The sequence below is a fragment of the Astatotilapia calliptera genome, chromosome 16, assembly GCF_964374335.1.
Source record: "Astatotilapia calliptera chromosome 16, fAstCal68.1, whole genome shotgun sequence".
NCBI lineage: Eukaryota > Metazoa > Chordata > Actinopteri > Cichliformes > Cichlidae > Astatotilapia > Astatotilapia calliptera.
This window is the reverse complement of record NC_137437.1, coordinates 26,511,471-26,528,990: the sequence shown is the minus strand read 5'-3', so window position 1 is coordinate 26,528,990 and position 17,520 is coordinate 26,511,471. Positions and strand designations below refer to the sequence as shown.

The following is a 17,520-nucleotide window of genomic DNA, read 5'->3' as shown; positions in this document are numbered from 1 at the left end:
ATGGTAAAAATGGACTTGTCCCAACTTATTGCGGCCATCACATTAAAAATGATTGTTTTTCCTAAAAGGCTATGTTGTGAGTAAAATATGGGTTTGTGAGATTTGCAAATGATTGCATTCTCTTTTTATTTACATTTTGCACTGTGTTCGAACTTCAGAAATGTTGCTTTTAATTTTTTCTATGAACATGAAATTCATTTATGTATGATATTTCACCACTCCAGACCTAAATGTCTGTAGATTCAAATTCCATTTTGAAACACATAACAAACATTTAGAGAAACATGTAGGGACATTAGACTTTCCCTTAAAAACAACACAAATGTTATCTTCCTCTACAGTTCTGAAAAGCTTTGATATTATATTTTTTTATAAAGCAGCTTACTTAAAACAAATGTCAGAAACAGACAAAGACAAAACAAAGGAATGTATGCCATTGCCTCCAACCTTGACCCACCCACTTCATTTCTTCTCCTCTTTGCCGTTGCTATAAATGTTAGGCTTTTGTCTCTTTGAGCTGGGAGGGAGAGTAATGACTAAAATGTTGTGTTATAATGTCATTTGTTCTTCAGTTCAAATTAATTTCTCAGCTCAAATCTTGAACCTTATATAAAACAGTTTATGTTTATTATTTCACTGCTTATGTAAACATTTTGTCACGGGTGTCACACCTGTTGAGAATGAATGTGTCATAATGGCATAACAATTATTTGTAAAATAGCATTTAAACAATATAATAGACTTCTCTTGGGCATCTGATACCCATATCTATATCTTAAAGAACCACTGATAACATTATTATTGATTTTGTTCACTGTCTCATATTAAGCAGAAAATGAAAAACTCCAGTGAGATTGTGTCATTTGTGCTGTCTGCTTATGGAAATGTTGGGGATTTAAAATACCTGTATTTAACCATAATATTGTTTTGGTATGTCTCTATATGTGTGGCCAACATAGTTCTTATTGTGGTCATACATGTGGACAGAAGGCTGCATGAGCCAATGTATATACTGCTCAGCAATTTATGTGTGAATGAAATAAATGCCAGCACATCACTGTATCCTCTTTTGCTCTCACAGATGTATTCAGACAGTCATGAGGTGACCCTGCCATGGTGTTATCTGCAGATGTGTTGTTTGTACACAAGTGCACCTGCTGAGTTTTGGAGTTTAGCAGCCATGGCCTATGACAGATATATTTCAATCTGTCATCCATTACGTTATAATGTCATTATGAACACAGAGAGAGTGCTTAAGATCATTCTGCTTGTGTGGGTTTTTTCATTTCTTATTTTTATACTCTCATTTTCTTTCATCTTCAGTTTGCAGTTTTGTGGAAATATTGTTGACAATGTGTATTGTGAGCACCAATTAATAATTAGACTTTCATGTTCAGTTTCAGTCCAAAGCTCTATATCTATCATATTCTTTGTCATAATGAGTATTTTCATACCATTCAGTCTCATTTCAGTCTCTTATGTGAAAATTTTGACAGTCTGTCGAAAAACATCCACAGAAAACAAGCAGAAAGCCATGACGACATGCACCCCTCAGATCGTCTCTGTGTCCAACCTGTTTGTTGGCTGTATTTTTCACTCTATTAACTTCAGGCTTTTAATAAGTCAGGTACCAGATGAAGTCAATATCATTTTACCTATGTATATGCTCATTTGTCAACCAATGCTCACCCCTTTTATGTATGGATTTAATTTGCCAAAGATAAGGCAATCATGTAAAAGGTTTCTGTTTAAGAGAAAGTAAATGTCTTTGTTCAGCAAAAGACAGTCTTGAAGCCTCTCTGCTGTCTGGTGAAGAAACATTAGGCAACGGGCGTATGGTTTGTAGACATGAAGAAAATAAAATCTGGTAAGTCATATATTTTAATTTCTAAAATGCTGATGTCATTGAAAGTTGTATTGCTTTTTTTTTTTAAAGTAACCCTATAACATGTAATTTCCTCTTTTCTCCTGAGATAATCAGCTTTCAGTGAAAGGCTAATGTTATTATTCTGACACACAAATCAATGTATTAAACACACTTGTATGAATAAAATGGTTGGTTCAATAATTTAGTTAAAAGTTATAAGTTTAGTAGTTTAGAATAAACCATCAGGCTCATTCAACAACCTAACCCTCAAAAGCATGACGTTTCCCTCAGGCACTAAAACAGATTTTTGTTCATTACACTGTCATCAAAAGGATTTGTGTTTCTCTCCCAAGTGTTTCTCTGCTACAACAAACTTGATTAGTGATCATCAAGTTATTAGGCAGGTGAAAGGTGATGATCAAGGTGGCTAGATCATTTAAATAAGGCATATTAGAACAAGGTTTAGAGTTCATAAGAGAAACTCCATTCATTTTAGGAGCACTGAATAGTGGCATATATCAGCATTCATATCACCTAACATACATTTATACCAATTTACATGAGATAATCGTGAGCTTTTATTAAAGAGTGTCATTGTACAGTTTGAGTCTTCTCCTCAATAAGACGAATGAATGTAATGAGAGAGAAAGTGAGTAAGATTAGATCCCTCAAACAGGTTTGAAGAACAGTTAGGGATCAGGAGTCAGTTCAAGGTCTTACATATTTGACACAATTGGGTAAGCAATAGTGTGTGGATAAAAATGATGATCCATACACATGTGCAGGTCTGTGTGTGTCGGGAGCTGGGAGAAGACTTAATGAAGAGAGATGTAAGGCACCAGGATGCAACAATACTTCAAAGTTAAATGACAGAAATGTAACCAGAGAAAAGGTTCAGGTTCAATCGGGAAGAAAGTAATTAATCTCCCTTACCACATAGTAAATAAGAAGTCTTTTATATTTGATTTGACTAGTGCTGAATTCAAATGTTAATGGCTGAGGCATTTACTTGAGTCATTTTCTGTCTGATTGCCGGTGATGCCTGAACATAGCTACATGGCTGTTTGAGCTCTGCTGTCTTCCTAGAGCTACTGTTACTGTCGCTTAAATAGCTTTCTTACATAATTTCCTTAGGGATTAATAAAGTATTCTGATTCTGATTCTAAATATACGTTGACAACATTTAGGCTAGCTTTAGCATCATCAGAATTGCAACACTTATCATAACTCGGTGAACTAAACAGAATCTTACCTCTGATAAAATATTTACTGTAAACATGAGTGACTGCCATTCTTTGCCGTTCCTTGGTTTTGCACTGATTATTATATCTGATAGTCCAGTAATTGTCTAGCATTTTGACTAAATTAAACTCAAAGATTTTCAAGGCATGGCTGTAGGGCAGCAGGGGAGAGTATTGTTTTGCCCTCCTGGTGAGCAATTCCCTGTAGCTCTGACATCACATGAGAATTATGAATTGTCCTACTTGGAGACTTCAGAGCTCTCATTGGCAACAACAGGTAAAACTGGAGAGGTGTGATTAGGAGGAATGGCCTGCCTGACCCAAACTTTAGTGGTGTCCTATTGTTGGACTTCTTTGCAAATCACAACTTTTCCATAACGAAGTTCGCAGTTGAGGTGCTGTTGACATTAGTTGAGGATATCGCAAGGCGCTGGATGAAATACTTCAAGGATCTCTATAATTCCACTACCACACCTTCCATTGCGGAACCTGAGTCTGGAGATGAGGGTGGCAGCTCACCTATCACTAGTGGTTAGGTCACTGAGGTAGTTAATTAATATCTGGTATAGTCCCCTGATGAGATTCGCCCCTTAGTTCCTTAAGGTCCTGGATGTTGTTGGGCTTTCTTGGTTGACACGCCTCTGCTGCATTCCATGTAGATCTGGGGTAGTGCTTCTGGATTGGCAGATTGGAGCTGTGATTCTGATCTTTAAGAAGACAGACTGGAGGGTGTGTTCTAAATATAGATGGATCACACCTAAACTAATGGTACGTCAGGCAGTAATGCCTAGCCGAAAGTCCCAGGTATTTTCCTAGTGACCACTGTGAAGGGGGCAAGACTGGAGGATAGCCAGGAAAGACTGGATGTGTGAGTCTAGTCCTCTAACCCACTAGTCCTATAAAGACCCGGGCTGACCTGGACAAGAAATGGTAATAAGGCACTCCAAGAGCACATGGGTTAAGGGACTGTGAATACACCAGAATAAAAGCAACTGCAAGTAAAGGGGCCAGCAGTACCACTGCACTACATTAGAATGTCAGATAAGTGAAACTCATAGCCTGGTTTTAAACCACAGCATAAGAGGATCGACCCCTATGAAAAGACCATTGAGGGAACAGTTCACCCTGCCCGGGATAGGGTTACCAGGGCTCTGCCCTGGAACCAGGCCGGGGAGGGTTCCCGAGGGCGAGCGTCTGGTGGCCGGGACTTAGTCCATGGGGCCTGGCCAGGCACAGCCCAAAAAAGGGACATGGGCCCATCTTCCTGCAGGCCCACCACCCGCAGGAGGCACCGTAGGGGTCGGGTGCAACGTGAGCCGGGCGGCGGCCAGGAGCGGAGGTCCTGGCGGACCGATCCCAGGCTACCAAGACTGGCAACTGGGACATGGAATGTCACCTCTCTGGTGGAGAAGGAGCCTGAGCTAGTGCGTGAGGTTGTGAGGTACCGGCTAGTTATAGTCGGGCTCACCTCAAAGCATGGCCTGGGCTCTGGAAGCAGTCTCCTGGAGAGGGGCTGGACTCTGTCTCAGTCCGGAGTTGCACCTGGTGAGAGGCGTTGGGCTGGGGTGGGTATCTGGGTATCCCCTCTGCTTGCTGCTGGTATGTTGGGGTTTCTCCCAGTGGATGAGAGGGTTTGTTCCCTTCACCTTCAGGTCAGGGAACGGGTCCTGACCGTCATCTGTGCTTATGCACCGAGCTGCAGTTCAGAGTACCCAGCCTTCTTGGAGTCGCTGGGTGGGGCACTGGAGGGTGGTCCTCCTGGGGACTCTGTTGTCCTACTGGGGGACTTCAATGCTCATGTGAGCAACAACAGTGAGACCTGGAAGGGCGTGATTGGGAGAATCCCAATCCCAAATCTGAACCCGGGCGGTGTTTTGCTATTGGACTTCTGTGCAAACCACAGTTTGGCCATAACAAACATCATGTTCGAACATAAGAGTGTCCATAAGTGCACGTGGCACCAGGACACTCGAGGTCACAGGTCGATGATCGATTTTGTAATCGTATCACCAGACCTGAGGCCATATGTTTTGGACACTCGGGTAAAGAGAGGGGCTGAGCTGTCAACTGATCACCACCTGGTGGTGAGTTGAATCAGGTGGTAAGGGAGGACGTTGGACAGACCTGGCACGCCCAAAGGTACAGTGAGGGTGTGCTGGGAACGTCTAGCAGAGGCCTCGGACCTCGAGATCTTCAACTCACACCTCCAGCAGAGCTTCAACAGCATTCCGAGGGAGACTGGGGACATTGAGTAGTAGTAGGTGCCTGTTGTGGTGGTAATCCCCGAACCAAATGGTGGACACCAGAGGTGAGGGGAGCCACCAAGCTGAAGAAGGAGTCCTACCGGGCTTGGTTAGCCTGTGGGACTCCGGAGGCAGCTACTGCCACGGTCACCGGGTCAATCCCCAAGCTCTCTGTCCTGGTCGTTGTGTCCTTGGGCAAGACACTTTATCTACTGGTGTTGGCCAGAGGGGCCGATGGCGCGATATGGCAGCCTCGCTTCTGTCAGTCTGCCCCAGGGCAGCTGTGGCTACAACTGTAGCTTGCCTCCACCAGTGTGTGAATGTGTGAGTGAATGAATAGTGGCATTGTAAAGCGCTTTGGGTGCCTTGAAAAACGCTATATAAATCCAATCCATTATTATTATCATTACTGATAGGCCAAGCGGAATGCAGCGTGGGTGGTGACCGGGGTGGTGGTCCCCATCTTTAAAAAAGGGGACCGGAGGGTGTGTCCCAAATACAGGGGAATCACACTCCCTAGCCTCCCTGGGAAAGTCTATGCCAGGGTGCTGGGGAGGAGAGTCCGTCTGTTAGTCAAACCTTGGATACAGGAGGAATAATGTGGTTTTCGTCCTGATCGTGGAACACTGGACCAGCTCTTTATTCTCTCGAGGATACTTGAGGGTGCATGGGAGTTTGCCCAACCAGTCTACATTTGTTTTGTGGACTTGGAGAAGGCATTCGACCGTTTCCCTTGGTGGGTCCTGTGGGGGGTTTTCCGGGAGTATGGGGTGTCTGGCCCATTGCTACGGGCCATTCAGTCCTTACATGACTGTTGCAAGAGCTTGGTCCGCATAGCCGGAATTAAGTCGGACTTGTTCCTGGTGGGTGACAGGCCTGCCAATGCTGCCCTTTATTACCGATTCTGTTCATAATTTTTATGGACAGAATTTCTAGGCGTAGCCAAGTGGCAGAAGGCTTTCGCTTCAGTGGTCTTAGGATCTCATCTCTGCTTTTTGCAGATGATGTGGTCCAGTTGGCTTCATCAAATGTTGGCCTCCAGCTCGCCTTGGAACGGTTCGCAGCCGAGTGTGAAGCGGCGGGAATGAGAATCAGCACCTCCAAATCTGAGGCCATGGTCCTCAGCCGGAAAAGGGTGGAGTGCCCACTCTGGGTCAGGGACGAGACCCTGACCCAAGTGAAGGAGGTAAAGTATCTCAGGGTCTTGTTCACGAGTGATGGGAGAAGGGAGCGAGAGATCAACAGATGATTGGTGCGGCAGCTGCAGCGATGCAGACGCTGTACCGGTCTGTTGTGGTGAAGAGAGAGCTGAGTGTAAAAGCAAAGCTCTCAATTTACCGGTCGATCTATGCCCCTACCCTCACCTATGGTCACAAGTTGTGGGTAGTGACCGAAAGAACAAGATTGCGAATACAAACGGCAGAAATGGGCTTCCACCAAAGGGTGGCTGGCCTCTCCCTTAGAGATAGGGTGAGAAGTTCGGCCATTTGGGAGGGGTTCAGCGTAGAGTCGCTGCTCCGCCACATCAAAAGGAGCCAGTTGAGGTGGTTCAGGCATCTGACAATGATGCCTCCTGGGCGCCTCACAGGCGAGGTTTTCCGGGCATGTCCCACCGGGAGGAGGCCCCGGGACAGACCCAGGACACGCTGTAGAGATATCTCTCAGCTGGCCTGGGAACGCCTTGGTGTTCCCCCCGGATAAGCTGGAGGAGGAGGCTGGGGAGAGGGAGGTCTGGGCATCTCTGCTTGGGCTGCTGCCCAACCCGGACCCGGATAAGCGGAAGAAGATGGATGGATGGTGTCACGTCCGGTGTGGCAGACGTGTGGAGTTGTAGAAAGGACCCAAAAGGCGGCAGCTCTGGTGCAGGTGAGTATTTATTTACAGGAGTGGGTACAAACAGCAATGGTGGGTGAACATGAAACTGGAAAACCTAAACTGGGTAAAACTAACAAAACAAACCAGAAACGAAGTTGCAGGGAGGTCCGGGGAAATACATATGGAGAGATGCAGGGAGACCAAGGGGAAACAACACAGACGAACCAGCAACGACTAAGACAGAAGACAAGACTTAAAAACACTCAGAGAACACAGGGAGATCACACACAGGTGGGGGACACAGCTGGGAGTGATAAACATGACGAGACTCGGGAGGCAAACTGAAAACACTCACATAAGAAGCAGACCTACAAAATAAAACAGGAAAGACATACACGCAATGACACAACACACAAACTTCACACAGACTGGGGAACACATAGGAACATGTAGAGCTGGGCGATATAAGATTTTTTCATATCACGATATGTTTTTTTCATTTCAGGCGATAACGATATCTATCACGATATAAGCCAAATAACTATATTTGTAAGATTTAAATGTGCCGTTGCTCACAAGTAAAATGTGAAATAATCAGCAGCTTGTTTTTATTTAAATATTTATTTCCCATAATAAGTTCAACAGGGTAGATGTACTTAACCCTTTACAGCCGATCGGAGCGGGCATGCTCTGTTTTGCGTAACTATTTTTAAATCCCGGTAGCACTGCAACCACGTAAGCTAGCGCAAAAATTTTTTTTGCATATGAAACCGGAGGAGTTGTACTTACATCTTATGCCATCAGCTTGTCCTAGGTCACGGTTTCCTTCCACATAAAGCTTTGTAAAAACTGCATAAAAAGCGCTTGCAGGAACAAAAACATAATATTCCAGAAACACGCTTTACCGATCCAATCAGCTGGTCATAACACTTCCTACGTTGGAATAGACATCAGCGCGAACTTTTGCATTTCCGCCATTACTTGCCCGAAACCGGAAGTGACGTCATTTTCGCGGAAATGTAGTCTTTTTTACTATCAGGGCCTCAGGGCCTATACTCGTCTTTTTAAAAGTTATCTTTGACTTTATGACTTTCTGTGTCGTTTCTGGGATGCTTAGGACTCATATTGCACTGCTGGAAATAGTTTATTTTGATGCATATGCTGCTTTTTTGCAAATTTGCAGTATAATATTTATTTTCGTTTTTCCTGCAGTGTATAGAAATTGGTGTATTTCAAAAATAAAACTATTTTGTGCAACTTTTTTGTATTTACAGTTTTGAGGGATAAGCCTCTTAAATTTCTCTAACTACAAATATATGTTAAAAAATCAAAAACGATTTTCAATTTTTTTGTAGTTTATTGCACTTTTTTGCAATTTATGTAATTACTATGCACTTAATGAATACATATTATTAAAATCTGGGCTATAATGGTTGTATTGATGTATAGCAACTTGAAATGCTCCCAAAAATGGCTCCACAGCATGTAAAAATATGATATAAGCTCTGGCGGACTTGGTTCTATGGTAGGTCTTAAAGGGTTAAGGAACATGAGACTTTTTCAGATAAATAAAGGCAAATATGGCAAACTACACAAAAGGCAGCCGCTGAAGCATTTAAGTTTCAAAATAGAACAAACAAAACAGACTACTAAATTGTCAATTCCACTTAGAAACAAAATATTAATTCTAAAAATAAATCTTAGTTTGTTTTACAGAAGATCAGACAAAATTGACTAACTTTTGTCAATATCAAATAAAATGAGAACTAAAAGGAAATTCTCACTCTCTCCTTGTTGTATAGCTTAGCTTTTCAAACAGTTACTTTAGTCTGATAAAAGCCGAATGACGAATTAGCACTTCCAGTCAGAGATTGAGCATGCACCGCTTTATTGTATTTCCAGACTTGCTTTCGGCACGCGCTACTCTGTTTTTGTCAGACTTGAAATAGCTGAAATACCTTCACACTACGGAACTTCTGTGGCTCTTCCATTCGACAATCTCTCCGGCGTTGGAACCATCATCTGTTTTCTCTTCGGTAACCTTCGGTCACGCTCGGTTGATCTTTCTCTAGTCGGCGCACTCATTTCCTCCATTACCGGGCGGCACAGCGGCTGGTTGCTTCCCAAACAAATACACATGTGCGGCACGTAACAAGTCACGTGACGTGACGCTGCGGCTGTGATTGGTTCAGCTCTGCGCTACTTAATTTGGATTGGCTGCTGTTCTTCTTTTTTTTTTAAGAGGACAAGAGAGACGAGGCCTATCGCAATAGTTTAACTTTTCTATCGAGGAAAAGTTATTTCGCAATACATATCGTTATCGTTCTATCGCCCAGCTCTAGGAACATGAAAACAAAACCCAGAATAATAACTACTAAAACATAAACACGGAGTCACAAACTCCGGATCACGACAGATGGATGGATAAGAGGATCCAGTATTGCTGATGGCAGGCAGTCTGCGCCTCTGAAGGTAGCATCATAGTAAACACACTGTGGTGTGATAGAGACACGGCGGGTTCAGAGATCATTATTTTGAGCCATTTTATTTACTGTGGCTGCAGCTACCAAACTGCCAGCCGCACATTCATCACACCACAACGCTTCTCAACCCCTGCTTCCCCTTGTTTTTAAACACAGCAGCCATGATTGCGGATGCCATGCAGGTGCGTCCACCCAACCAGCTTCCAACCCAGCGACAGGACCACACCTCCGGTGGTGGCGGCAATGCTGGTCTGGAGGCCGGCCATGCCTCCAGCGGTGGCGGTGATGCTGGTCCGGAGGCCGGCCACCTGGCGAGCAGGTACGACCCTGCAGGCCCTGCTCAAGGGCGGCTGGGCCGTCAGCCGTCGCTCCAGAACAGCTCGCGCTTCGAACTCGGACCCATATTGAGCAGGCTCCACTTGGACGGGGACCTCCGTCTCCCCACATGGTTCCTCCACCACTCCTGGCTCGAGCGGACCCTTGTGCACCTCCTTCATCTCCTGCTGGAGCAGCTCCTCCACCTCCAGCAGGCAAGGACCCTCTCACACCTCATCTACCTTTGGCTGGAGCAGCTCCTCCACCGTTCCCGACTGGAGCAGCACCTCACCCAGCTGTCCCCCCTCCTCCAGCTACCGTGTTGCCCCACGCGGCTCCTCCGTCACTTCCCCACAGTCAGGATACACCGGTGGGGGTGGCGGCAGCGTTGTTGATCAGGCTTGGAGCAGCATTGTCAGGTTCGCCATTCTCTCCAGGTGACGCTCGGTCTGGTCCCGCAGCTCTTCCCAATGACGGCGCGCCTCCGCCGCCTGCTCGCGCTGGGTGGCCACCAGTTCGGCCACCATCTCAGCCAGCTTCCCCCTTTCCTGGCTCTGGCATGGACACACTGTGCCGCGTCCTGGGTTTCGACACCACTGTGGTGTGGTAGAGACACGGCAGGTCCAGAGATCCTTATTTTGAGCCATTTTATTTACCACGGCTGCAGCTCACAAGCTGCCAGCTGCACATTCATCACACCACAACACTTCTCAACCCCTGCTTCCCCATGTTTTGAGTAGAAGCCAGGCCTTTAACTTCTATGGAAGGAGTTTTAAAAAAAGAGTCTGTTCAGGCTATAGAGTGTAGAGCAAATTTGAATATGCCGAAAGCAGGAGAAAGGAGAAAGAGAGGTGTACTTTCCAGTATGCAAGACAGCTCCTAAGTGTTAAGTACGGTTTATTTAATAAGCCCTTTTCATAGACAAGCAGTCACACAGCACTATACACAAAGGCTAAAATAAACAAAGCATTAGGCACCAAAATAGTATATATAGACAATACAAAAGGTTAAATGTAAATGAAAGTTTTAAGATTTAAAAAAAAAATCAACAGAAGACTTGTTTAAAGAGAATCATTCAACCAAACGTAGTTGTGGTGGTAGACTGTTCAGCTGATGAGATAGGATTGTAGAGAAAATTTTGAATTTCCTTTAACATTCACACAAGTTATTTAAGTTATCTTCTCTGCAGTTTTGAACACTTGTAGTAACTAATGAAAACCATGTTTTGATGTTAGAATTTTATAAGAATTTTTTTAAACTAAAAGAACATCATAAATGTTGGACAAATGAAAGAATGCCATTCTCCCTGACCTTGGTCCTGAAGTTAAGACCCACCCATTCCATTTAGTCTTTTCTGCACTGCAGCTATAAATGTTAGCTTTTTCCTCATTCAGCTGGAGGGAGTATAATGAGTACAATGTCACGTATTCTTCAGTTCAAATGAATCTCTAGCCTAGAATCTTGAACTTTGTAAAGTATAAAATTGTTCTTTGATTGCTTTGAGTGCACATTTTATCACAGGTATCACATCTGCTGACAAGGAATATGTTATACTGACACAACATTTATTTTCAAATCAGTATTTAATTGATATAATAGAAACTTTGCTCAGCCACTGGGATCTCGTACTCTAATATCTAAAAGTACTATTGATCATTTTTTACAGATATATCTTGTTCACTATCTTATGTTCAGCAGAAAATGGGAAATTCAAGTGAGATTGAAGTTGTGTCATTTGTGCTGGCTGCTTATGCAAATATTGGAGCTTTAAAATATATGTATTTTGTCATAATGTTGTTCTGGTACCTCTCTATATGTGTTGCCAACACAGTTGTTATTGTGGTCATACAAGTGGACAGAAGGCTACATGAGCCAATGTATATACTGCTTTGCAGTTTATGTGTGAATGAAATAAACAGCAGCACATCACTGTATCCTCTTCTGCTCTCACAGATGTTTTCAGACAGCCATGAGGTGACCGTGCCGTGGTGTTTTCTGCAGATGTGTTTTATGTACATAAGTGCACCTGCTGAGTTTTGGGGTTTAGCAGCCATGGCATATGACAGATATATCTCAATTTGCCATCCATTATGCTATAATGTCATTATGAATACAAAGAGAGTGTTTTTATTGATTCTGCTTGTGTGGATTTTTTCACTTGTTAGTTTTATACTCTCATTTTCTTTCATCTTTGGTTTGAAGTTTTGCAGAAATATTGTTGAAAATGTTTATTGTGACCACCAATTAATGATAAGACTTTCATGTTCAGTTTCAACCCAGAGCTATATATCTGAAATATTCTTTGCCATTGTGAGTATTTTCATCCCATTCACTCTCATTTCAGTCTCTTACTTTAAGATTTTGGCAGTTTGTCGAAAAACATCAATAGAAAACAAGCAGAAAGCCGTGACTACTTGCACTCCTCAGATTGTCTCTGTGTCCAACCTGTTTGTTGGCTGCATTTTTCACTCTATTGACTTTAGGTTTTTAATAGCTCGGGTACCGGACGAGGTCCGTATAATTTTACCTATGTATGTCCTCATTTGTCAACCAATGCTCACCCCGTTCCTGTATGGATTTAATTTGCCAAAGATAAGGCACTCATTTAAAAGGCTACTTTTTAAAAGAAAATAAATCACTTTCTTTAGCAAGAGACTGTTTTAGAGAACCTCTACTCTGTGGGAGAGTGATATTTAGCAATGATCTCATAGACATATTTTATTCATTTATTGATACATACAGCAAAAGCTCTTTACAGACTCAAATTTCCTCTTAACTCCTTTGGTGAAATGTTAATGGCACTATTCTTGCAAACAAAACATTTATGGGTATGCAAACAATGGGTTTGTTAAAATGAGAATTTATTTTGAAAATTTAGAAAAGGTAATCATGTAAAGGACTTCTGTTTACCAGAAAATACATCTCCTTGTTCAATATCTTTCCTGTGTGGTAGAATAACATTCAGCAATTATCTTATTGTTTGTGGACATGGCATGAAGAAAATAAAGCCTGCTGACTTCATATATTTGCATTAACATGATCTATTGTTTCATTTAAATTTTTTTTTTTAAATCAACTTTTAACATGTAATATCCTCTTTTCTAGTGAGATTATCTATTTTTTCAGTGAAAGCAAATGTTATTATTCTTGCAAACAAAATATTATATTAAACACATATGAGTATAAATAGATGTTTTAAAATATTGTCCTCTATGGAATTCCGATGTCATTGCTGTATATCATGGTGGTGTGGATCAGTGAATCGATGTCTCGTTCACTTTTGGCTTTTGGCACACAGCTTGATGTCATCCACTTGATGTCAACTCTGCTTCCTTGTCCCAACTCTGGTTAGCTGCTGACAGTCATTGTTTGGACATCACGGGGGCGATCGTGGCTCAAGAGTTGGGCGTTCGCCTTGTAATCGGAAGGTTGCCGGTTCGAGCCCCGGCTTGGACAGTCTCGGTCGTTGTGTCCTTGGGCAAGACACTTCACCCGTTGCCTACTGGTGGTGGTCGGAGGGCCCGGTGGCGCCAGTGTCCGGCAGCCTCGCCTCTGTCAGTGCGCCCCAGGGCGGCTGTGGCTACGATGTAGCTTGCCATCACCTGTGTGTGAATGGGTGGATGACTGGATATGTAAAGCGCTTTGGGGTCCTTAGGGACTAGTAAAGCGCTATATAAATACAGGCCATTTACCATTTACCATCACTCAGGTAGCCAGCAATTTAAGGAGAACATACAACTAAACATGTTGCTCCTGCTCCGATTGGGGGGGCAGAAAATGCTGGAATCCAACATTGTTTTGCAAAGTTACACATCGATTCAATATTAATTTAGGTGATATCCAACTGCTGTAACCAGGTGTCATTACTACTGTAGTGAATTATAATTTTACGTTGGCTACACTACCTTCATCTGCACTGTCTGGCTAGCTATGGGTTTTCGAGAGTGTGAAGCCCGTGATCCTGGCCTGAGGGGCCGCAAACAGGCTATGTTTATTACAAATATTGTTAATACTAAAGGAGGCTGAGGAGTAACAAAACATCTGAGACAAATGAGCAGAAAGGTGCAGGAGGGACAGGTGAGGAGGCCATACTGCTAGCAAGTTGGCTACAAACTATGCTAAGCTAGCAAATCCCTAAAGCCACAGTAAATGAATACTGTGAAAATAACAGAGCATGTGCTTTCGATGAAGCACGTAATATTACACCATGAAATTACAGGCTATCTATTAGTTTTTAATTAAATTGGCTACACAAAAAACACCACTGTGTATTGTAACAGGAACAGGAAGTGATACTCTATGACAGAGAGCCAACAAACTTGACAGCACCGCCCAAAAGTCCAAGGTTTGCCCAAAGGTTGCATCATGCGCAGAGCAAAGTGACGTCAGAAGAGCAGCAGCCCTTGATGTTTTCAAAGGAAATAATGACCTCTCTAACCATGACTATCGAATTCAGCCCCACCCACTTCATTTCTTCTCCTGTGTGCCGCAGATATAAATGTTAACAGAGGCTTTTAGCTGGGAGGGAAGCAGCAGTATAATGTTATGTGTTATTGAAAGCTGATGAATCTATACATTTAAGTTTTAAACTGTTTGGTGTTTTTGATTTTTAATGTGCACATTTCAACACAGGTGGAACAGCTGCTGAAAAGGAATATGTCATGATGTGGTAACATGTATTTGTAAAACAGACCCTAAAGCAAAGATCATAAAATTTGCTCAGGTACTCTTTTTTTCATTTCTAAAAGGATCATACATAAGATTACAGATCTATCTTGCTTAATATATGATATGCAGAAAATGGAAAACTCCAGTGAGATTGTGTCATTTGTGTTGTCTGCTTATGGAAATGTTGGGGAGTTAAAATACTTGTATTTTGTAATAATATTGTTCTGGTACCTCTCTATATGTGTGGCCAACACAGTCCTTATTGTGGTCATACGTGTGGACATACAGCTGCATGAGCCAATGTATATACTGCTTTGTAATTTATGTGTGAATGAGATAAACATCAGCACATCACTGTATCCTCTTTTGCTCTCACAGATGTTTTCAGACAGGCATGAAGTGACTGTGCCGTGGTGTTTTCTGCAGATGTGTTTTATGTACACAAGTGCACCTGCTGAGTTTTGTAGTTTAGCAGCCATGTCTTATGACAGATATATCTCAATCTGTCATCCATTACGCTATAATGTCATTATGAACACAGAAAGAGTGTTTTTCATGATTCTGCTTGTGTGGATATATTCATTCCTGAGTGTAATACTATCATTCTCATTCGTCTTCAGTTTGAAGTTTTGTGGAAATAATATTGAAAATGTGTATTGTGACCACCAATTACTAATTCGACTTTCATGTTCACTTTCATTCCACAGCTTTATATCTGACATATTCTTTGTCTTTGTGAGTATTTTCATACCATTCAATCTTATTTCAGTCTCTTATGTGAAGATTTTGGCAATTTGTCGAAAAACATCCAGAGAAAACAAGCAGAAAGCCGTGACTACTTGCACCCCTCAGCTCGTCTCAGTGTCAAACCTGTTTGTCGGATGCATCTTTCAGTCTATTGATTCCAGCGTTATTGTTGCTCAGTTACCACATGAAGTCAATATCATTTTATCTATATATCTTTTCATTTGTCAGCCGATGCTGACCCCGTTTTTGTATGGATTTAATTTGCCAAAGATAAGGCAATCATGTAAAAGGTTTGTTTTTAAAAAGAAATAAATCACTTTGTTCACCAAAAAGGCTCTTTTAGAGCAGCGGTCCCCAACCCCCGGGCCACGGACCAGTACCGGTCCATGAGTCATTTGGTACTGGGCCGCGAGAGTTGAGGCTCAGGTGTGAAATGTATGGTTTTCAGGGTTTTTATCGGTTTTCAGCGTTATTTTGTTATCGTTTTTATCGTTAACTCGGTTTTCCTGCGTCTTTTCACGTGTGTTATGAATAAATCTTCTTTTTTTCGGTACCGGTACTAGTTTTATTTTGTTGTATTTATCCGCGACACCTTAAAGGCCGGTCCGTGGCGCAAAAAAGGTTGGAGACCGCTGTTTTAGAGCATCTCTGCTCTGTGGGAAAGTAATATTCACCAATCATCTGAAAGATTTAAAATGTAAAGAAAATAAAATCTGCTCACATCATATCATGTCATTTACGCAGTTTATATTGTAATTATTGCATTTTTAAAATTTGTTTTGCAGTAGCAGCATTTCAACATCTATTTTCTTTGTTACTCCTACACTCTAAAAAGTAATTCAGAGGCTTAGTAAATATCACTATAAATATAAGTTAGATGAGCCTGATAAAATCTATGAATATCCTTTTAGTAATTATTTGAGTTTGATAAGTTGAAATAAATGTCTAAAATGTTAACGTATGTGTTTGTGTTAAATTAAGGTATTCATTTACATTTATCTCAGACAAAAAAATTCAGTATGCAGTTCACAGAATACCTTCTTTGCATGAACTTAATATTTTTGTTTAAAATTGAATCAAAATATTTGACAAATAGGTATCTATACTCATCAGTATCCTATACTAAAATCATTAATTATTCAAATCAATATTATTTATTGTCAGCAACTACAACTGAAAAGTTTAAGTAAAACACAATAATATAGAGTAATTGAGTACCATGAGCCTTTTACATTGTTCTGTTCATTTTGTTTTTTAAATACTCTGAGCTTTTGTGTTTGCTGTCCTGGTTTGCCATTTATCCTTCAAGTATGTAAGGCTTTGAGCTAAAAGGGGAAAGGCTCTTGTCTTTTTAGTGCTTGTTTATTTCGAGTTATTGCCATGTTTATGAAAATTAAACTTTCATTTGGAAAAATGTTTAACATGTGGTAATTTTCATACATAATTCCACAACTACATATTAGTTTGTTTGGTTTTTAGACTACCAGTGGCTCAAAACAGTCTCGGTCACCTACTGCCTACTGGTGGTGGTCAGAGGGCCTGGTGGCGCCAGTGTTCGGCAGCCTCTGTCAGTGCGCCCCAGGGTGGCTGTGGCTGCAATGTAGCTTGCCATCACCAGTGTGTGAATGACTGAATGATTCACACACACATTCAGGATGACTGAAAGTAGTGTAAAGCGCTTTTCAGTCCATAGGGACTAAGCAAAGGGCTATACAAATACAGGCCATTTACCATATTTAATATTAAGTACAATTTTGATTACATTCAGTTTACAATATTAAGTAAATGGAACAAAATTTTGAATTAACCGACCATCTATATTTCAGTTACATTGACCAAGAATGTCAGTGTTCTTTACTCAATTTTTTCATGTTTGTGTAACAACTACAATTACTCATTTCAACTTAATATGTTTAAGCTTTAGTTATTCAATTGATCAAGTATATTGAACAGATTTTTAAGTGTAAAAGTGTTGCCTCAAAAATTTTAAGTAAATGTCAGTTTTAGTTTTTAGGGTGTAGGATGATCAGCTTTCAGCAGAATGCTAAGAGTATTATTCTGCACTGACAAAACAATGCATGACACTAAAGGTATTGATGGATTAATGGATTGTATAAATCAACCCAGTGCGCTCATTTCAC

At 41.7% G+C, this 17,520-nt stretch overlaps 3 protein-coding genes across 3 annotated transcripts; all 3 read left to right on the top strand.

Annotated features, from left to right (window-relative positions):
- Window positions 1–835: 835 nt before the first annotated feature.
- LOC113008523 (olfactory receptor 10A3-like) lies at window positions 836–1,820 on the top strand. Its single transcript, XM_080290385.1, has one exon. The coding sequence runs from the start codon at window positions 836–838 to the stop codon at window positions 1,760–1,762; it is 927 nt and encodes a 308-aa protein (XP_080146511.1). The 3' UTR covers window positions 1,763–1,820.
- A 9,845-nt stretch (window positions 1,821–11,665) lies between these two features.
- LOC113007310 (olfactory receptor 8G17-like) lies at window positions 11,666–12,598 on the top strand. The gene has a single exon (XM_026143741.1). It carries the CDS (start codon window positions 11,666–11,668, stop codon window positions 12,596–12,598), a length of 933 nt encoding a protein of 310 aa, XP_025999526.1.
- A 2,166-nt stretch (window positions 12,599–14,764) lies between these two features.
- LOC113008382 (olfactory receptor 8I2-like) lies at window positions 14,765–15,691 on the top strand. The gene has a single exon (XM_026145748.2). It carries the CDS (start codon window positions 14,765–14,767, stop codon window positions 15,689–15,691), a length of 927 nt encoding a protein of 308 aa, XP_026001533.2.
- The last annotated feature ends 1,829 nt before the right edge of the window (window positions 15,692–17,520 follow it).

Excerpts from the sequence above, each read along its gene's own strand:
- LOC113008523 (XM_080290385.1), top strand. The coding sequence starts at position 836 with ATGAAAAACTCCAGTGAGATTGTGTCATTTGTGCTGTCTGCTTATGGA.
- LOC113007310 (XM_026143741.1), top strand. The coding sequence starts at position 11,666 with ATGGGAAATTCAAGTGAGATTGAAGTTGTGTCATTTGTGCTGGCTGCT.
- LOC113008382 (XM_026145748.2), top strand. The coding sequence starts at position 14,765 with ATGGAAAACTCCAGTGAGATTGTGTCATTTGTGTTGTCTGCTTATGGA.